Source organism: Channa argus, chromosome 17 (assembly GCF_033026475.1).
Source record: "Channa argus isolate prfri chromosome 17, Channa argus male v1.0, whole genome shotgun sequence".
NCBI lineage: Eukaryota > Metazoa > Chordata > Actinopteri > Anabantiformes > Channidae > Channa > Channa argus.
The window spans coordinates 16843413-16866065 of NC_090213.1; the positions used below are offsets into that span (position 1 = coordinate 16843413).

At 41.2% G+C, this 22653-nt stretch overlaps 2 protein-coding genes across 2 annotated transcripts in view; both read left to right on the top strand.

The window, feature by feature from the left end:
• The window catches only part of LOC137102756 (26S proteasome regulatory subunit 4), a 6842-nt gene extending 1188 nt beyond the window's left edge, over nucleotides 1–5654 (top strand). Inside the window, exons 4-11 of the mRNA XM_067482574.1 lie at nucleotides 136–260; nucleotides 360–545; nucleotides 883–1011; nucleotides 1237–1333; nucleotides 2083–2272; nucleotides 2954–3105; nucleotides 4418–4572; nucleotides 5328–5654. Coding sequence (XP_067338675.1) covers nucleotides 136–260; nucleotides 360–545; nucleotides 883–1011; nucleotides 1237–1333; nucleotides 2083–2272; nucleotides 2954–3105; nucleotides 4418–4572; nucleotides 5328–5462 — 1169 coding nt within the window. The 3' untranslated portion in view covers nucleotides 5463–5654. The remainder of the gene's footprint in view (nucleotides 1–135; nucleotides 261–359; nucleotides 546–882; nucleotides 1012–1236; nucleotides 1334–2082; nucleotides 2273–2953; nucleotides 3106–4417; nucleotides 4573–5327) is intronic.
• A 5259-nt stretch (nucleotides 5655–10913) lies between these two features.
• On the top strand, nucleotides 10914–22118 carry LOC137102418 (calmodulin-1). The gene is made up of 6 exons (XM_067481928.1): nucleotides 10914–11061; nucleotides 15694–15724; nucleotides 16475–16618; nucleotides 19745–19851; nucleotides 20151–20286; nucleotides 21052–22118. Exons 1-6 carry the CDS (start codon nucleotides 11059–11061, stop codon nucleotides 21078–21080), a joined length of 450 nt encoding a protein of 149 aa, XP_067338029.1. The 5' UTR covers nucleotides 10914–11058; the 3' UTR covers nucleotides 21081–22118.
• Nucleotides 22119–22653: the final 535 nt, after the last annotated feature.

A 22653-nucleotide genomic window follows, 5' to 3' on the forward strand; every position in this document is an offset into this window, starting at 1 on the left:
AAGCTACATCAGTACTACAAATAAACTGTGCTTGTAGTCTTTAGAATAAAGTGGCTGTTATTATATCATGTCCTCTTGTTTATATAATTTATTTTATGTAACGATTACATGTGATGGCTTGTATCTCTTGTTCAGTAACCCCTCACACTCAATGCCGCCTAAAACTGCTGAAGCAGGAGCGAATCAAAGATTACCTATTGATGGAGGAGGAATTCATCAGGAACCAGGAGCAGATGAAGCCCCTGGAAGAGAAACAGGAGGTCAGTTTTTATAACAAATTAGTTCATATGTTTTTTGTTCTGCGCACTTTTGCCAACTAATAATTTTATTATTGTATATTTATTTATTTATTTTTCCAGGAGGAGAGGTCAAAAGTGGATGACCTGAGGGGAACACCAATGTCTGTCGGCACCCTGGAGGAAATTATTGATGATAACCATGCCATTGTTTCCACTTCTGTGGGATCAGAGCACTACGTCAGCATCCTGTCCTTTGTGGATAAGGATCTGCTGGAGCCAGGCTGCTCTGTCCTGCTCAACCACAAGGTAATATTACATACTTACATAACAAACAAACTTACATATACTTATTTCTGATTCAAGACAATAACCTTGTCTGTATTTACGGCTATGGCACCTCTTAATTCTATTTACTTATCCCAACTATACTAAATGGTCTATAACTGATATTCTAATCAGTTTCGGCATTCATGTTCTTAAAAGTTGGATATCTGCTGAGGACAGAATCCACTCAAACTGTTATATTTACATACATGTTTACCAGATTTCTCAAGAGCTGCATGATGCAATTATGATTCAGAATGTCTCTGAATTAAATTTAATTCATTCACAATTTTTGACCTGTGTTCGTGTACCATTGTAGGTCCATGCTGTGATTGGGGTGCTTATGGATGACACTGATCCCCTGGTGACCGTAATGAAGGTGGAAAAGGCCCCACAAGAAACCTATGCTGACATTGGAGGACTGGATAATCAAATACAGGAAATCAAGGTATGTCATGAATGAATATCATAATAATTTAATGATATTTAAGCCAAGAATAAAATATGGACTTAGAAGAACATTTATGCTAATATTAATTATTCTAATAAATTACAAATAAAGCTATTGACTCATAACTAAAACCATGACAATAGTCAACAGTTACAGATACAATATCAAGTGTGACTCTTTTTCTTCAATTTTGAGGTTGACTTTTTCTGTTGTTCTTAACAGGAGTCAGTAGAGCTGCCTCTCACACATCCTGAATATTATGAGGAGATGGGTATTAAACCTCCCAAAGGTGTCATCCTATATGGACCACCTGGCACAGGTAAGTGCTTGTAAAATGTTAACAGTGGTTTTCAAACTCTTAAAAAGAATAATCAAAGCCCGCCTTACACAATGAAACTCCAAACATTTAAAAAAGCACTTTCTAACGAAAGGTTTTAAATTCACAGCTGTTGAAGTAAAGTGCAACCTTCAGACTGACAAACAATCTTATTACGCTATGGCTTACTGCAAGCCATTTATGAATCTACTGATACCATAATACATTTTCAGTAACAATTGATCAAGGTGCATTGAATCATTAGAAGTGCGTAATACTGACAGTGGAGCACTTTATCTGTAACAGTACTGAGAAGCTGCAGGAGTCTCATCTTCCCTGATGTGGTGCCCTTCATATAAAAAATGTTACTAACTACAGGTTGGGGACCTTTTTATCATTGGATTTCACTTGGAAAAGTTAATGCTAACATAACTGAATTGGAAAATGAAAAGTTAGGCTATATATAGTACAAGATATGTAAACTCCTTTGTTTATACTTATAAGCACAAAGATAACATGTTTAATGTTTGTCAGTGTAAAGGCAAAAAAATTGTCTTTAAACACCTTCCTCCTCTTGCTTGTCAAATCCCTTTCCTACATCGGATAAAAAGAAAGCAGTAGAACTCTGTCGGGGAAATGACCATCAGAAAATTCTGTAAAATGTCTTTCCTTTCATTACCATATACTCGTTACTGGATTACTGCTATATTGCCATGATCATTTTAACTTTTGTGCCATTATGTGTCTATCAGGTAAGACACTACTCGCAAAGGCTGTGGCCAATCAGACGTCAGCTACCTTCCTGCGTGTGGTGGGCTCAGAGCTTATCCAGAAGTATTTGGGAGATGGACCCAAGCTGGTGCGAGAGCTCTTTAGGGTGGCAGAGGAGCATGCACCCTCTATTGTCTTCATCGATGAGATTGATGCCATTGGCACCAAAAGGTATACTTTTAATACTCCTATAATTGCCTGCCTGTTCTTGACTTTGAATAAACAAAAAGGGGCTTTTTTGTTTAATTAAAGTCTCTGCTATACGTTAGTGAAGATTATATAAAATGTTTGAACAGAAGTGGTGATATGGTTACATGGAATACTAACGTAGTTTGGTATATAATATGATATTAACATGTTGGGTATTTATTCTGATGCTTCAGTCGAAGAAAGATTAAATAATTTCCAGTTAAGCATAAATCATAATCATAGTGCTGCAGTCATTTGATAAGACCATGTATGACAGGAAACCTGCTTAAATTAAGATTGTTAGACTACCTGCACACAATCTGTGTGGAGCCCACTACTGTAAACTGTGCTGTCTTTTTAAACTCCTATCAAATTTAATTCAGTAACATGATTAGCAGCTACTGGTGTATCAAAACGTGTGCAGATTCCCTGTGTATTTAGAAGCCAACTTAAGGTGGTTTTGGACCTTTAAAGCTGTGAAAATGTACCTTTTGCTGAATGAAATTAATGAGCCTATACGTCACTTGGGTTTGGAAATTGACTGATTCTGGACCCATCATTTTACATTGCATGCACAGAGAATGTCTCATTTAAAGTGACTGAGACCACATGATGAGTAAATTGTATACATTTGTAATAGAAATGTATCTGTACTGTGTGTAGGTATGACTCTAACTCTGGTGGTGAGAGAGAGATCCAGAGGACCATGTTGGAGCTTCTTAACCAGCTGGACGGTTTTGATTCAAGGGGAGACGTGAAAGTTATCATGGCTACAAATCGGATAGAAACCCTGGATCCAGCCCTCATCAGACCGGGTCAGTTGAAGTCTGAGTCTCGCTATGTCTGCACCTCTCCGTGATTGGCTGTCAGTTCTAATACAGAGCCTTTTTTTGTTTGTTTGTTTGTTTGTGTTTGTTTTTTGTCTTTTGTGGGAGATTTAAATTTTCCTTCTTTGAAAAAAAAATGTAAAAAAAATTAATTCTATGTAAAAATGAAAACAGATCCTACAAAGTAAATTTAACTTAGAATCTAAGCGACTAGGCCAGTTGGTTTCAGAAGTCACACACAACTAAATGCCATGAATGTCTTTAAAGCATTGTAGTATAAATAGAGGTGTATCTGAAAGGTCCAGTTACTGGTGAATCATTATCTGGACAAAATCTACACCATGAAGGCAAAAGAACGCTCCAAGCAACTCTGTATAAAAGGCTATTGAACAGCATGTCAAGGCCAGTCAGGGGATAGATACAAGACATTTTTCAAGTCACAATATCTCTTGAAGTATAGTTAAATCATTTATTAGGAAATGGAAGGCACAAAAAAAAAGGTATAAACCTGCCAAGAGCAGACCATCTTCCAAAACTGAGCGACTACAAAAAGGAGAAGAAAATCACCCTGAGTTTTGACTTTTAAAAGGGATGAATGTTTATTAAATCAGTTACTTTATGTTTAATATTTTAAAATAATATTCGTATTACTTTGTAGAGATTGTTTTATGAGTTTTTCAGGAAAGATATTTTTTGTATATCTTTGCTTAAAAGAAAAAGAGCCTGATTCAATATGGTAAAAAAAATAAAGATGAAAACTTCCCAGGGGGGCTAAATGTTTAATAGTCATGGCAGATAGTAGAAATTATGCAGGTTTTTCGTTTTTATTTATTCATCTTTCTTCTTTCTTTTTAGCAAACGCTCTTTAAAGTGACGATTGGTGCTAAAGGTTTCCCTTAATCAAATAACAGATTTTGGTAAATGTTATAGTGCTACAGTAATTTTAAAAATCAGGTAATTTTTTTAAACTGATTGTGGACCAATACTTTTTTTTTTTGCCTTTTTAACATTTTGATCAGCTGATGACTGGTCAGATCTGATATTAAAATGCTTTCGTATTAACTGCACTTTACTGGGTGGACTAAAAAGTGTCATTGGCAAAGTAACACCCTTACTGCTTTCTTCAATTATGAAGATTTATTATTTACCTAATGAAGTAATGTAGTCATGTACTAATCAATGCTTTCACATTATCTACTTTTGTCACATTTATTCAGTAGACTAATGGCAAAACTTCTTGACAAGCTTTACAGCAACACTTTATCTTTTTTTTTTTTTTTACCTGTTTTTATTACTTCAGGGAGAATTGACCGGAAGATCGAGTTTCCTCTGCCAGATGAGAAGACCAAGAGGAGGATCTTCCAGATCCACACCAGCCGCATGACTGTAGCAGATGATGTCACCCTTGATGACCTCATCCTAGCTAAGGATGACCTATCAGGAGCAGACATCAAGGTGAGAGCGTGACTGGTTATTGGGAAAAGCAAAATCTTTTCTGTTCTCATTAGCCAGATTCCACAATTTACCATCCAACTGCAAGAGGGAAGCCTAATAATAGGTGCAGCAGTACAATCATGTCAGCAGAGTAGATTAAGCAGTGCAGCAGAGGTCATGTCCAGTCCAAGTGTATTTTGGCACTGCAGATGTTCTCTGTGCATGTTTAAATTAAACCTGCTCCTCCCTGGTTCTTTGACTGTTATTATGTATTGATTACCCATATGAGTTTAACAGGTCTGGGCACGGTTCACACTGTGACACTGACTGTGAAGCAGTTTGGAGTTTAATCACCAGGGCTCACTTATTTAACTGTAGAAGAAGAACTGTAGGGGTTTAAAGTAGATCGAGATCTCTGCATCGGACTGACTCCACTCTGCTGCCCTCAGGTGGGAGCTTACAGAATGACACATTGGGCCGATTTATACTGTCCTCTGATGTTTACATTATTTAGGCTTATTTTGATCTTTTTTTGGCTTCAAATTTAAACAATATCAAAAACTTCAAATGCAGCAAAGTATAACCACTAAAATGAGAACTCCACCCACTCTTTATCTTTTAAGGAGTCAAACTGCCTTGCGCTTGTTAGGTAGCTGTTGTTTACCCCATCGTATTGGAACATGAACACAGAATGCTCCTTTTTCTTTGACATAATGTTTGTTCCTCTCTCTCTCTCTCTCTCTCTCTCTCTCATATATTCTCACTTTGTCCTCTAGGCCATCTGCACAGAAGCAGGCCTCATGGCTTTGAGAGAGCGTCGTATGAAAGTTACTAACGAAGACTTTAAAAAGTCTAAGGAAAACGTCCTGTACAAGAAGCAGGAGGGTACACCAGAGGGGCTTTACCTTTAAACTTTTTGTTTCTCACTTACTTCCTACCTGACCCCAACTCCATCTAATTGCTGTGTGAAAGAGGGGAGGCAGCGCCTGAGTCGTCCACCTCCCCAGAGACAGTTTTGATATTTTGTGCATGTCATGTTTGGCTTATCCCCATCTCCTGTTATTCTTATGTGTTCACATAATAAATCCAATGACAAATACAAACCTGGTCATAGTGTGTTAGTCATCAGTTTTATGCTTTTTACTTGTGAACATTTTGACTCACAGCAAAATCTAAAATCTTGTTTGTACGGCAGCAGCGTCTGTTGATGTCTGCGCTTTATTAGATTCCTGTATATTCATTCTGTGAATTCACTGCTGTGCTGTATTATCTTGAGATAATTAATCACATGAAATATTCATTTAGTTCAGTCTGTGGTGTTGCCCTTGGTGTCACAAACAGAATCAATTGTATCAATATGCAAAGTCATGTTTGTGTTCTTATTATGTTTGTATCCCCCTTTGCATACATGATATACATGTTATTGACAAAGTCCTGAAGGAATTCCCTGTGCTGTCATTTATATAATCATTCTTCACTAACTATTACAATATACAATATGATGCATACACTCGGTGACAGCACAGATGGGCTTACAAAAAATACCGACTGTAGCATAACCTAAAGAAGCTGTGAAATATCCGTGCAAAAATGCTTTACACTGAAATGCTTAAAGGGATAGTTCCTAAGCAATAGAAGTTTCTGTTGTAGAGAAAAGACATTTCGCTGCCTTCTGTTCAAATCAGCCTTTAGGTTATTACAGCATGGTTAAGTAAATCCAGCAAAGCTGCCCTTGCTGCAGTCTGACACGTGGAGAACCGTAGCGTTGATTTAATTCCACTTGATGTGGAGCCATGTGTAACTCAATGGTCAGCAGAAAGTGGCCCCATGCAGCAGGGATCCAGCCACTTTACGGGGCCATCTCTGGGCTTGATGGAGCTGCAGTTGTACTGCAGTCGTCTCCTCAGAAACACTCTCCTTATTAAATCAGTCACGCATATCAACTGCAGCTCATACATCGCACCACATTCGGTAAATGGAAGAAGGGGGGAAAAAAAACAAACAAACATTTAAATCAAGCATGGCATGTTGTGCCAGAAAGGCATGGAGGGCTACAAGGAAATGGGGGGTGTGCAATTTAATGAAGCATTTGCCCCGTCAGCTCAAGGCAAACTCTGGCATCAGTATTTCTAAACCACCCCCGTGAGCACACAGATATTGAAAGAGGATAATACAGCAGGGATGGCCATGGTGTTGGCATTCTCTGAAATGTCACATGTACAATGTGTGCTAGTTAATGTAGCTCAGTTTACACGCAAGTAAAACAATTATTTTCCCATTTTTATCTATTCCCACAAATGTGAATGCAGAGAAGAAAGTACCTCATAATATGCTACTTAACAATACCTGAAATATGACAGCTGTGTAAGTTATACTAGTCATTATAAAAATACAATACTCTCACACTGCGTTAAGGAAAATGTTAATGTGACCGCAAGCCGCAAGAAAAGAAATGCACATCTGCTTATGTAATAGCCATTTCTCACCGAACAAATTTAGTAAAAAGTCCCGATTAGTTCCAGTAGATTAACAAATACCTAACTCAACTTCAGTTAGAGTTGCTCAACTTGATGGGAAGACTACACATATTTGGGAATGTGAGATCTATAAATTTACCTAAAATGATCACATATATCATATTAACATATCTGCATTTTTGTCCATATGCAGATCAACATTAGCTTTCAGCCACTTAGTGATAAGTGCAACAACTACATTATGTTGAGAAAGTGAAAATATTCTAACACACACGGCATAAATGCAGCACAAGCCTCATCTGACCACACTGATCACAGCACAAGAACAGGCACTAAACAGCAGACCAACACAATCGGGAGCGGAGCCACAGTGACAAGGTGGTAGAGACCCGCTGTTGAACTTTCAGCACAAAGAGAACTGATTACATCTGAGGCTCAAATGAATCACATCATACATTTATACAATTTTATTCTTTTCATTATGTACATTTAAGGTGATTTCATATATTTTGCCACAGTGAAATTTGTAGTAGATGCAACCAGATTATCCCTGCAAAGGATGGATTTGTACCTCAATCCAGCAATTTCTTCTTATCATTATTAATATTAATTGACTATTTAGAGTTTACAATGATGGATTCATTACTGTTCAACATTTCTGGCACTGAACAAAAACTTTATAAACACACTATTAGTCCATTAATATCATTGGCTTTCGTCTTGTCCCTTCAGAGGTTGGCACAGCAGCACGTGTTCTGGATGTTGATTTGGCAAGAGTTGTTTTTATGCCAGATGCCCTAACAATTTCCATTTTATCCGGGCTCAGGACCGGCACCAGGGTGGCCCTTGGTGGCTGGGTTTTAAATTTAAGTTTGAAACCTTTTAAAGCACTTTCTGCGCGCGCCACCCTTTTTTTTAATTTTTTTATTTTTTTTTTTTAAAACATAGCTGGCATTGCATACAGGAATATCTGCACCAAGTATGGGCAACAAGGCCAAATCCTGTGGGACTAAGCAACCACATGTTTTGGTTGTAGATGGATAACAGAAAAAGGCAGTGGTAAAAGACACAACACTCCTAAGCGAAAGCAGCAACAGGAAGAAGGACTATGAGAAGCCAAAGAAGAGGAACTGTGGATAGTGAGGTGCAAAGTGGTCAGCGGCACTCGTAAGATGGGACAGTCACACCAACAGATCCAAGGAACAACAGATGTCTCAGTCCATCAGTGCAGAGCTAGGAACAGCTAAGATACTGCATAGAACCCTGAAACCCCCAGGCCTCTGGTAAGAGAAGACACCATCTACAGAGGGGACGAAGGTTTTCATATACTTTCTTACTAGATACTAGTAAACCCTGTATCAATAAGCCTTTAATCTATGAGTCAAGGACTTGTGACATTTACTCCTATCAGACCAAGGCTGAGGGGCCCAAGGGATCAGGAGGGCCACTGGCCAAACCCTCTAAAGTTACTCATTAGGATTTTTGTTTGAAACAACTTGGCCAACAAAGAGGTGGAAAATGATACCCGCACAAAAATGATAAACAACGACATGAAAGTATTTAAAAGCAACACAAAACAACCCAAAGCTGACACAAAATGACCAAACACATTTCCAATGGGCACAACATGACTAAAAATCAAACCCAAAATGTCAAAACACACATAAATGAATGAAAACGTGCACAAAATGACCAAAAATGGGCACAAAACACTCAAAAACAGAATTACCACCAAGAAAGTGTGAAGGGGCCCTTGCCCCTATCAATGCCCAGGGGTCCAGTGTCTCACAGTCCATGAGTCATGTCGGGTCATGTTCTGTCCTTCAAAGAGAAGCTATTTCAAATTCATTGCTGCAATTTGAAGACTTAAATGGTAGTGACTCTGTGCAGGAAGGAGCCTTCATGTAAGACTTTTTCAAGTGTGTGTCATCTCTTTGCTTTGTTCCCGCCCGGCTGCTCTAAACGGCCCCTCATGCCTTCCGCACTTTGTCCACTGGGTGGTGCTTTTATTAGTCAGGTACACTCACAGCCTTTACCAGGCTGGAGGACACAAAGTGTGTGCGTGTGTGCGTGTGTGTGTGTGTTTTAACTGTTGGGACAACACTGCGATGCTCTCTGCTTTGCCAGTTTGTGCGTCGTCAATCTTCCCGCAGAGGTTGTCTACTTGTTTAAGTAATAAATAACAAACTAGCTATTTTATTTTTATTTTTTGTTTTATTTTTTTTTTTTTTGCGATCTGCAGCCCACCTCTATTGTGCACCAACTAAACAAATAAGCAACACTCCTGCCGTGCTTCATTGTTAATTTCACGTTGGCCTACCAGACTTTGTAGTGGCCAATAGTAAGTCTGCGCACTTCCCATATCGAGCCTATCAAACATTTACCCCGTCCCCACCAATGAAAACCTGCCGCATTTTCCTCCTCTCTCGACTAAATAAATCTCAATAATTACAGGCACTAAAAAGCAGTGGAAATACGAGGCTGAAAAGTACGTTGTTGTTGTTTTTTTTTTTTTAAGTTTCCTGTATTTATATTTATTGTATTTCCATCAAGTGCCACTGCCTGGTGCAATGCAGGTCCCGTGTAGCCAATCGATGCGGCCGACACATGGAGTATAACATTGCAGGTCTGTAGCGGCCAATCAGAGACGCCTTCACACACCGGCACGGCAAATTCAACCGGGCTGCTTCCTACACTGGCAGTATTCTTCCGCGGCTGAAACCTAGTCCTCTTCTAGGAGACTAATGCTCTCTCTGGAATAATAAGAAGCCAGCTGCACAGGTGGCAGCTTCATAATGCGCCACTGGGGATTTGATATTGTTATATAGGCCTAAAGCACGTAAATCATTGTTGTGAGGTCTCAAAACTATATATAGTTTTAATTTAAAGATATTTTGTCATTTGTATATACCTGTGAAATGCATTGTGTTCTAAAAGAACTGCAAATTATATTCTAATGCAAAATTTGTCACAGAGTTTATAATTGGACAATTATTCTTGCCTTTGTACACAATAATAACTTTTGATTATAGACTGTATCTCTTCATAATAGAAATAATGACGCGATGATGATCAGGTGATAATAGGATAATAACGGTGATGATTAGGGTAGTGGTGACTCAGCTTAGACATAACTCTTTTGTAAAAGTTAACTATGGTCTTTGTGCAAACCAAAAAGCCTCAATAACAATTTTGTTGAAACTTGAATTAGTTGCTTTATTGCTGGTTGGAGGGGTCGGCGGTTTTGATACCCAACATCCTCAAATGTACCTGTGCACTCCCAAGTTACTTTGGATGCAAGCTTTTGCTTATGTGGAGTATATTCATTGCTACTGTATCTAACGTGGCCTAAAAACTCCCAAGAGGCCCAGCAAGCAAACTCCATGAATTTGTTTTCTCGCAGGTCATATTAGTCTGCAGCATTAATGCACAGAGCACGGAAACAGGATGTGTAGGATGTTGCCTCTAGAAGGAGATTATATAGAAAAATCCTCCATGGGAATAAAATATGTAGACTCACAGTGTTTCCTTACAGGACCTTATCCTTACATGACTTACATCAGGTTGACACTGCTTCCCGTGATGCAAGCCTGTGATTTAGTAAGCCGACACATTTCAACTGCTTGGGTGTTTGATCCCCCATGCATACACTACCCCACAATCCCATCTTAATGTAAAGCTTGACAACATTATCCTGCAAAGGCTGCTTTTGCAACAATTGCCTAAATGCCAACTGCATCGCCAGTCATTTGGCGTAATATGACAGTAAGGACTGTCTCGGTGCACTGCAGGCGTTTTAACCCAGTGATTGGCGTGTATCCTGAAAGCGGGGCCTTTGCTGCTGCAACAGCTCTGAATTGAAATAAGGAAGTGAGTGATAAGTGCTAGTGTGGCGGAGGGATACACAGGCAATCCCCATTCTGGCCGCAGCCAATATACACACTCCAAAGCCGCCAGTGGAACTCCATCTAAGGCACGGCCACTCTCCTAGTCTGCCTCTACAGACCAACAAGCACACAACCTATCCGACATGGTATGTATTGTCATTCATTCTGTGTAGAAGGGAAAATGCCTTTAAATTGTGCTATAGCCTCGCTACGCAAGTGCCGACCTGGTGTGGTTTTATTGCTTTTCCGCACCCGTATTTACTGTTCAGCCATTGATTCTTCTAACAGCTATTAGTAAGTTGCGCGTAACATTGGAGGCGACGGAAAACGCCCGCAAAGCGCCTTTCGGCGTTTTAGCTAGTGCACGGGAGGATATTGCCAAACCATATTGGAGCTTGGGTTTGTTCTCTAAAGACGGCTTATGTCTGAAGTGGTGTTCAGTTTCAAAATGGGACCGTATTTGCCCATAACTGCGCAATTCAGAACGTTACAGCAATGCTGGTTTCTCGGCTCTTGTCTGGTCATGTAGCTGGTTCATAACTGCGTGGTGCATAGCGAATTAATATTTGGACTAGATTTAGCGGTGTCGGAATAACTAGCGGGTTATGCTGGGTTATTGCAGCATAATTCGACAGCCGTAAGTGCATTAGGACACATTTTCCAATCCGCCTTAGGAGCCCAGGCGTGTGGGGAAGCGCAACGTTAGCTAAGAAACATGGCAGAGCCGTTTGCTGACGTTTCTACTGACACTGCTAACACGTTTCAAGTGCTTTGCCGAAAGGATATTGTTGTTTTTTTTCCCCTCTGTGAGCGCTGTTCACACGGTTTGAAGCAGCGGAGCTCAGCTCCTCTGGAGGAAACGAGCACGCTGCGTTTGTTTCCCCGATGTCCAGGCTGCACCATCTTACCACCATGAGGAACTGCACTGTTGTGCCTCGTTAGTGTTCCGCAACGGAAACTGACCATATTCTGTCATTACCAGGTTCGAAGTCTCACGGAGTCGCCTGGCCTGTAAGAGCTTCATCAAAAAAAAAAAAAAAACGACAGTCACAGTTCCGCCTTCGCTGCAGGCTCTGATGGTTTATCTTGGGCTATGTTATCTATGTGTGCTATGTGGGCTGATTTGGTTGCCTCTTTGCAAATTTGCGATGTTATGCAAATGTGGCACCCGAGTGAGTTGTCCAAGAAGCTCTTTATGGCACTGGGCACCACAAAACATCAACAACTGGGGAGTTTGACGACTTTTTCTAACCCAAGATGACACTAAATATTGTCTAATATGGTTAGTAAATGACTTCTGCGTTGCTAAACCGCTTATAAATTGTCAAAGAGTACTGTATTCTTCTTTTACATTGCATTGACTTAGGGTTCTTAGGGCCTTAACTTACAGTACTTGCAACATATAAAAACAGGCACATTGTCACATCATTCACATGCACACTGACATCTGCAACCAGCCAATCAAACAGCGCTCCTCCATCAGCTCTGTCACAGAATGTGAAGTTAGCCCAGTGGAAATTATCTGGACATCAAAAACAGGCCTTTACGTTAACACATTGATTATCAAGCTTCATAGATCATTGATGGCCAGAGGGAGAGTAAAGAAGCTGAAGAAGCCCCCCCCCCCCTCTGCTGTGATCAAATGTCCCATATATGGTACAGAGCTGCGATGCAGTTTCACGTTGCATCATGGTGCAGTAATTGGAGTGTAAAGTGGAATTGTTATGGAGTTAGCCTGCGTATCAGCATTGCTGAAATGTTGAATCCACAGGTTTAAGCCCACTCTATGCATCAGTACGCCCACTGAATGGGAAAGAGGCTCCCCCATTGAGGTGAAAGTATCAAATAAGTAGTCGCACCATGCTAAGGCCCTATCCTATTCCTGTTACGCGCTTGTTTGCTGATGCATGTTTAGTAACTTGAAGGACATCTGATCTGCTGCAGTGAATAATTTATATGCTTGGTGGCAACACCATGTCCCATGGTCCAGTGTCTAGGAGCGATAAAGTGCTCTCGTGGTGCGGAGGAGTACCCAGCCACCTACCGCCACCTAGCCATATGGTAGACCAGCCTTATTTGCAGGGTGTTGGGAAGCTCATGTTGTTTATAGCCATCCTCTCACCGTCCTCCCCTCCAGACACAGCCCCGGCCCTCAGACCTCACCATCTTTTGTCCAGTCTCAAAGAGAATAGGTGCTCAGTGCTCTGAGGAGCTTCAATAGAATGGGAGTGTGTGTGTGTCACACTGACTCTTTGTGTTTCTGCTTGTGTCATTGTAAATGGAAGTGTGTGTGTGTGTGTGTGTGTGTATATGTGTCATAGTGATAGCTGATTTTCTACCATTAACATGGAGAATGTATAGAAGATCCTTCAGGAATTGCTTGGGCACCTCGCAGTGACAGAACAACTTTGCTAAAGAAGAAGAATATTTTGCATTTAGTATCGAACTAAACCTCATTTGCACAGGGAACGATACAAGGTATGTTTATACAAGTGTGATATGGCATCAAGTGAGTGCCAAAGATATTCCGCTCTCTCCCAGTGAATTGCCTCCTGCTGTCCACAGTGCTCTTTGGAGTGCATTGCTGGGGCTGGGTGCCCAGGCAACAGTGGGAGTGGCTGACCCACTCATGCCAGCAGACCACTGCCAGCAGAACACCCCTCCCATCCCCAAGCACACGCATACTCACACTCCCAATCCCCTACAAGCTGTTATTAAGACTTGAAGCCTGGCAGCAAACAGGCCCATCCATAAGACTCTGTAGATGGTGAATCACAGGGAGTTTCCTCTCCACCATATGCCACATACAGAGACATGGATTGAGAAGTAGGCATTGGCTGAGCCCCAAGTGCCAGGGAAAGGGGGAAGAAAAAGTAGAAAAGGAATGGATGGGCCGGTAGTGGTCCTGGTGGTGTTTGGGCCTAAGCCAGCGGAGGATCCATAGCACTGAGTCACCAAACCCCGCACCCAGTCCTCTTACAGAGACAGCAGGGGACAGAGAGAGGCAGCATAGATACAACAAGAGCAACGCAGCATGACAATGTGGGTGACTAACGAAAGCTAGAAACTGAGGCTCATCAACAGGGAAATTAACACGAAGACAGGCAACGAGATAAGAGATAAGAACGACAGAGGAAGATGGCGCCCGAAAATGCAGAGACGAGCATGAAAACATTGGCAATGCTGGGTTGTGTGTTAGCATTGGCAGGGCTGTTTTGTCTCTTGACATTTCCCATTCTCACAGATAGAAATGGAGACAGGAAGAGGTCGCAGGGAGGGGAAAGGAAAAAGGGAGTGCTGTCGTACGCAGAGCAGGTTATTGAATCATGTCAGCTTATTGTTTGAGCACTGCTGAAGTTATCCATAAAACCCTTGCTGGGTGATTGATCCCCAGCTGCTCAAGCCATTTGTTTTCAAAAAGTTAAAGGTCAGTTTGCATGTGTTATCACTAAATCGTATCTAGTCTGTCTAAGTTTAGTCATTGTGCCACCAATATTATTACTGTTATTATTCTACTGGCTTGATTTGTATATAAATGTAAAATGTGCAAATGCACGGACACGAGGCAGAGAATTCTAAAGAAATGGGATTTAAGGACAACTGTGTTACTGTGGCTGTATACAACTAGATTGGCTTTACAAACAAACACACCGATGGGGCTAAAGAGGAATTTGCTTTCAGGCACAACTGGCTGCTCTGACTAATTCACAGGATACATGGGAATGGAAAGTATTGGGGTGGAGGAACAATGCCATTACGAGAGAGTGTGTGTGTGTGTGTTCATGTTTGTGTTCTTTAATTGTTGCTGAGCACGATAATTTTGGAGTGGTCTGTTAACAATAAAGCTGACTTAATAAAGCAAGAATGAGCTCTGCATTCACAATTCACACTGCTAAAAGTATTTGTTAAAGTCCGTGGAGTTTTTTATTTTTTTTATTTTATTTTTTTTAAAAGTTTGATCCATCTATGTAAAATGTCTGGCAGCTGATTGTTGTAGCTTCGAAGTCATTCAAAGTGCATTAGAGTCACTTTCAGCCATTAAGAGCCTGTTGGAGGGAACAGGCTGTGAGGGTAACAAATTCGTTCCAACCCAGTAGGTCTTTTTTTTTTTTTTTTTTTTTTTTTTTTTTTTTTTTTTTTTTTTCTCCCTGTTGGTAGGATCATGGAAAACATTCCTATGGCGTGTCTTCGAAAAACCCCACCTAAACATTTTGTCCTGGTCTGGAGAAAGCACATTCATTTTATTAGACTATGTTGTGGCCCAGCAGGACTGCTATGGCATAGCCTGACTTTCCCAGCTGGGAGTTTAATCCACATAGAGCTTTCTTTGTTTTAGCTTTCTAGCAAGCTACAACCTCAATGCACACACCTTTAAAATGCCTCTTTAATAACTCCTTGTTGTCCGAGTATGCCAAGTCTAATAATGGATTTTCAGCACCAGAATCAATTTTATAGCTGTCCTGTACGTTTTACTATACTAATGTTTTAAAAGATCCTTTAACGGACACATTCCTAGTGGATTGCCACTAAGCTAATGTGGCAAACAGCTAATTTGGGGTATTGTCACTGGCAAATCTTGGCAGCCCCAGAGTAAATTCCACTTAAGTCCTATGGTAATGTCCAACAAGCCCCACTGAACACTGGCCAGTGTTGTACTGTGTCAGTGGGTGTGGACCATGTGGAATGTAATGACGCAACAGTTTAGGATTGAAATAATTGCCTTGTTGAGTATGTTGTTTGTTTGTAACACTCTCCCCTCCTCTTTCCCCCAACCACAGGCTGACCAACTAACAGAGGAGCAGATTGCAGGTAGGAACTAAGAGATCTTATTTTTTTTTTATGTTCTTTAGTAGCCCTCACAGCCATGTCCACTCTTCATATATTTACTGGCTACTGGAGGATTGTAAGCTATTTTGGTTGATTCCATGTCACAAATCTATAACCTGAAACCACAAAGAATTTGGCATCTGCCCTAACTTCGCAGATCATTAGCTTTTCAGAAGGAAAAGGAAGTAAGGGAAAGGAGTATTTACAGTGTCATGAGTCAGGACTGAACCCCATAAAGTAATCCAGGCAAGCTTATGAGTTGTTTTTCTCTGGCATATTGATAAAGATTATGGGGGCTATACAGTGTTGTCCAGGTCAAACCCAATCTGTGGTTAATTATTTTGAATTAAGCCTAATGCTCCACATTGCCAACAGATTCCTGTTTTACGGCAAGTCATCGGGATGCTTGCTTGTTTAAAAAGAAAAGTGATGCACACATCTAAGTACTTACTGAAAACTTTTTGCCTTCTGCCTCATTCATCTTGTTTTTATAGAATGAGATAAGATCTCTGTTTGATTTCAGACCTCAAGCACAGTTACAGCTTCAGTTTTGTTGTCGCCCATGTGGGCCAATTTACAGATGAGCTCGAACAGAGATAGCACAGCCCCTGTAGTTATGTTGCAAACAAGAATCAATTAACCTTTAAGACCTTACTGCATCATAACATAACCCATTTCTGCCACTGCCCAGCAGCAATAATCTAAATCTTACTCCTATCTCTACCCCTGCAGAGTTCAAGGAGGCTTTCTCCTTATTTGACAAGGATGGTGACGGCACCATTACCACCAAAGAGCTTGGCACAGTCATGAGGTCGCTGGGCCAGAACCCCACAGAAGCTGAACTGCAGGACATGATCAATGAGGTGGATGCTGATGGTCAGTACGCTGACGCTTGATTCAATCACAACATCAACAGCTTTGTATTACTCATTGCTGATGTGAAAAGGTTTATTATCTAAAGTAGAATTTATTTTTTTTGTTATCCACATACATTAAATATTAATACTAGTAGGCGTTTCAATAAAGGGTTTTAATATTTACATTACTATGATCCTTTCTGGTTTGCATCCCCATTTCTAGTCAACACAATCATCACATCAACAACTTTCAGTCTTAACTGCAGAACAGCAAAAACTACAATATTTACAGATCCAAGACAAGCACTTAATTTTATTGGAACCATTGTTCAACAACCTTTCATTGCATGACTTCAGTGATAAAACCTCGTGTTACAAATGGATGAGGATTAGGCAGAGCATCCATTACTGCCCCATCCCGAAACACAGCAGCTGTGTTGTTGCCCAACTCCCTCCCTTTCTGCCAACTGTCAACCAACTGTCCAAGCCAACTGTCCAGCCAGCTTATTTTCAGATGACGTGTCCCTCTGTGTCAGCAGTTTAGTCACTGTGCATTCAGCTCAATCACAGTTGACAATGTCAGGGATATGGATGTGCAGGAGGTGCATTCAGTGCTGGGGAGAAGAGCAGGCAAATTGTCAAAAGCCTGTCAGTGCTGGTGGTCCATGCTGAGTGCCATAAAGGACACAGAATCCTCTATTCATCTCCTCTTTTCACTAACTTTTCTCCACCGCAGTGTTTTCCAGAGGATTGTGATTATCAAGACAATAATAGAAAGAACTATAGAGGACTCTGAATAGTTGGCTAGTAGCTCCCCACCTGGCTGTCCTTGAGCAGGAGCATCAAGGATGTTAGCTGTCAGTGGGGCCTTCATCCTACCGGTGCTCTGTCAGCTTATGGGATTTTGTAATGGGACAGTATTGATCAGGAGAAATCAATTTCACCAGAACTTGGCTGCCCCTTTATTGAAACGTCCTCCCACCATTCCCAGCAGCCTCCCCCTTCCCCTCAGTTTCACCCAAGAGCAACCATACACATACACACACTCCATCACTAATATCCCCTTGTTCTGCCTCTGCCTCCCTTGGCTGATGCAATCTAGGTCAGACAGCAATGAAGCTAGTAATGGAAAATAAAAGTGGTTACATAAGGCCTCTTTGCACATCCAGTACCCACATCAGCAGCCATGGGATGTCAGCTGGACCATTGAAAATCAGCTTTATTTACCAAACAAGGAGGCTGTGGCAATGACATACAATGAATAGGAGATAGGATGGAAGGTTTTAGATGGAGAGCTGTGAAAGCAAAGTCACTTGGTGGCAGATGCAATTCATGAACAGCATGGATTATCGTATCAAATAGAATCGTTGCTGTTTATCTCACATGACATGGCTGAATTGACATTGCAGGTCTGTATTTCTGGAATAAGCAGACCATGAAGTAAAAATGTAAAAGAATGTAATCCTGTATCAGACAAGATAAAACAATGTAATTATGGATTATGTAACACTACGACAAAAGCACCAGCTTTAGCCCCAGTACATTCCTCGTCGTCACTGCACAATCCTACCCCTCGTTCCTGTCTCAGGGATGGGAGGTTAGCTTTGTGATGCAGGAGAAACGATGACCACACACTGTGATGCCTCAGCCTTCTATATTTTGCGTCAGCACCTCTTATGTGTAATCGCACCATCTCCCACTCGGTTCACTCCTTATATTATCTCCTCTTCACAGCTCCCTCATCTCCATCTCCCTCTCTACCACCCACTCCCTCCCTCTCCTCTCTTTTTTTCCCTCTTTCCCTCCCACCATTTTCTCTTTTCTCGCCTGCCATCCTCCCTATCTTCATTCTTCCTTCCATCCCACTGCCGCCCCCCCCCCCCCTCCCTTCACAGCAGTTGAGCAGATATTGCTTGATATGAGCTCTGCTTCTGTAGTCATAGTTCATCCCGTTGCAGTCATGCTCTTCTCCAAGACTGGGGCACTCCTAAACCTCTCTCACAACCCCCCCAGTGGCAGCATGTGTTCCCTCTGTGCTGCTGGCTGTCTCTGTGTGTTAGATAACAGGTCCTTAGATTGTTACCCCGAGCCATGAGATCACCATCTGCCCCATCACATTACTGCATGCCTTTGTGTTCCACACACCCACATTCATTCTCTTATTCTTTCTATCTGGCTCTCTGAGCTATGCTCTGTCATTGCTTAATCTGCATACAGTTCCCAAGCCCCATCCAACTCACCCCAGGACTAATCCTTCAGGATACTATGGCCTCAATGTCCCTGACCTTCACTTTATTCCTCTCACAAATGTAATTTTTTGTGTGTGTGAATTCTTATTGATAATACACTCCTACATGCTTGTGTTCTAACACCATCTTCAGGGCTACTTAAAAGGAAAAAAAAATAGTACCAGATTCACCTCAAACTCTGACATCCTCCCTCCAGTGGGTGCACTTTATGAATTGCTGAGCTCAAAAGATTCTGATCCTTTCTTAATCCTGATATTGGTACGACTATACATGTACATGCACTGCTAACACAGCAGTTGCCATTAACAGCACAAGAAAAAACACTCCTAAAGACTCCTGTCTAAATTCTTGCACTTCTGGGTGACGGATGAGCGAAAAAGACAAAAAGTGGGATTCTTGGACCCCATTCCAGCCGCATTTTCTGATAGAAGCACCAGGAGAGATTTATCCAGGCTCCTTGAAGGCCAAGTTGCACAGTGCACTGTATGCCTACATTATAGATGAATGGCCATGGGTTCCCTCCCTGCAATTCTGCTGCGCCGCGCATAACGTATGCAACCTCTTCCCGGGGCTTCCCTGAAAAACACACACTCGCAGACATACACCCCCTCCTCCTCTCAGCAGGCAGTGGCTGTGTTTGTCACAATAGAGCAGGTGTATACTAAAATGATCTGAGGGCTGCTTTTCTGTCTGCACTGACTCACGTCTCAAGCTGCATAGTCACCAAACGCCTCTGGAAGTTATGGCCCATCCAGTAACGTAAATTCTGCCGTTGTACACAAGGAAAATGGCTTTTCATCAGCCAAATGTTTTATTATCTCTGCTTAATCTGAGTTTGCTTTTAAGTAATTGCAGTTTTTGCTGATTAAATCTGCCTCTTTGATCACCCATTCCAGGTAATGGAACAATTGACTTCCCGGAGTTCCTGACCATGATGGCCAGAAAAATGAAGGACACAGACAGTGAGGAGGAAATTCGTGAGGCTTTCCGGGTATTTGACAAGGTAAATATGGTTTAATACAGAAATTTTTGTTTGCTTGCCATGCAGACATTAGTTTTTAATTTTTATTTTACTGTGTAGCCCAAAAACCACACACAGCTAACTATAAGTATAAACTATTTAGTAGTATAACTTTATGGAAAATATAAGTTGTCATTTTCCAGCTCTCTGTTTGCCTAACAACTGCTGCCATGTCTGCATGTTTTTCTATCTGGTGGGAATTTTTACCTGCACAATTTGTCGACATGTGGGATTTTATTTTTTTTGTGTTTCACACATTTGATCCCCTGCTGCGTTTCCAGGATGGAAATGGCTACATCAGCGCTGCAGAACTCCGTCACGTCATGACGAACCTAGGTGAGAAGCTAACAGACGAGGAGGTGGATGAAATGATCAGAGAAGCAGATATTGATGGAGATGGACAGGTCAACTATGAAGGTAAAAAACAAAAACAAAAGACACATCACTTTATAGGAGGCGTATACAAGAATCAGTGCACAAATGGTTTTAATTTCTAGGCCATGGTGTGAGCTTTTATTAAACAGGGGGACCAAAGCGCATCATTTTCCAAGCTGTGTATTTCTCTGAGGGCAACTGCAAGACAAGCCACCCACATATAATATTAGTTATTAGATAGGAGCTATAGATGGAGCCTGGTGAGACAGAGAGGAGAGAAGACCATCCTTCTGAGTTATCATCAACAATTCAGAGCCTGTACTCTTTCTTCCTTGCTGCCTTTCTCCCTCGTTCTCCCTTCCTCCTACTGTTGGTCCCTCGGCACATTATACGAGAGACTGCACTCGTTTTCTAGAAGGTTGTTATTATGAACAGTCCATAAGTCTTGGCTGAAAGGTGCCCTACTTCTACTCTACAGATAAAGAAAGGATCCAAATTTTTTTTATGTGTGTTTGTGTGTGTACGCACATATCGCCAACACATTGGTCCTCAACTGTAAGCACAATGCAAGAGCTTTTTAATCAAATGGGTTTAATGAGATGAACATGGAAGCGGTTTGGAAAGGGGACACTAATTAGGATGTGTGTTCTGAACCTGCTCAAGTTGATTAAAAAATTAATAAAGCATTTACCAATTTAGCAGGTGACTGCCCTTACTGGCAACAGGCTGTGCCAAAGCCCTAAACCTGATGTCCCCTTTCTCTCTCTCTCTCTCTCTCTCTCTCTCTCTCTCTCTCTCTCTCTGCAGAGTTTGTACAGATGATGACTGCAAAGTGAAGCTTGCTCGCCCCGTCCTGTGATCTCTTAGAAGAAAAAAAAAAATGGGAAAAAAAAAACAACAATGTTTTACTTACCTCTTGGGAAAAAAGTTCATTTATTCATACTGTTTCTGTATAGAAAATAATTGAATGTTGAAATAAAATATCCTTCTGTTCACACAGGAAAAATATAAAAATATACAAAAAATATCTGCATGAAAATTATGGTTAGTGATCCTGTCCCCTCCCCCCGGAGATCAGTTTAGCATCAGTACTTAACAATTAAAATAATAACAACAAACCCTGTAACTACTACCTTCAGACTAAAGCAAAAGCATTTGGTGAACTTGTTCCAGTTCCATTTGCTAGTGGTAAATGTCTGGGCTGGCCATCTCTTCTTTCTCTCTCTGTTTTCTGTTCTTCATGCATGCGGCTTGAGACCGGAGCACTAAACACCCCCTCGCCCCCTATCCCTCCTCCAGGCCACCAGAGCGTGCTGATTCCACTATAAGCTGTCCTCTTGTTGGTCCTGACAGGTTTTTTTGTATTTGGAGAGGAACTCTGTACTGTTAAGATCAGAGACTATATCAGGTTCTAGCTCAAGCGTTAAAAGTGGAATGGGACTTAACTGTATGCTAGATAAAAAGAAAAAGTAATGTACAAAAAAAAAAAATACATTTTCAAATGTTTGGCATGTTCTTTTGTTTTTGTTATGTTATTTGGATGGCCATTTTAGTAGTTGTGCGTCCTGCCCTTTTAAAGGAGGGGGGGGACTTAAAGAGTCTTACAGTGAGCTTCTAATTTTCTTTTTCTTTTTCGCTGAGATGGAGTGTGTGTCCTCTTTTCTTGCAAGAGAGAATCACTGGCCTTCACTTTTCTTTTTCTTCTGTTTCTCGACTCAGATAAGAGCATAGTGAGGGGTGTACTGTGTTCGCAGCACATACTGTTAGGAGTGTGAGTGCACCACTTTTCATCTGAGTTCAGTTTACATTCATTCCAAGTTGTACATGCTAGTTTTTTTTTTTTTTTTTTTCAAATAAAAGACCATGAACTTTAACATGTCTCATGTCATTTTTCCTCATCCTCAATTGTGAAAATGATCTGTGAAATTGACAGCATAACACGTCATATATGTCATTTTCCAACAGACAAAGTGTGTGTGTGTGTATATATTTATAATATCCACCGCTCTTGCCATGTGCAGTGTCATTTGGTGATGATGAGCAGAGGAGGCAGGAATCTGTGTGTGTACTACTGTGCTTCATTACATGGCAGTAAGGTTAGAAAGAGCGTCAGCTGCGGACAGGGAGGGAGAAGCAGCACAGTGTGTTTGCTTTTGAGCTCAGCTGCGGCTGTACATATCTGTGACGCCTCTCTTCTCTCGCCAGACCCAGTTGGTTGCTAGGCAACAGGAACATGCTCTAACTGGGATGTTGGGCTTTTTTTTATTTTTTATTTTTTTTGAAAACGCAAGTGGGAGTTTGGATAAACTCTGCTGCTTCTGTTGATGATTGTGTTGCCTTGTTCTAGTAAGGCGAACCGGGCCACAATACTACTGCTGTGTGCACCCTGAAAACAGTGCGCGCTCACAC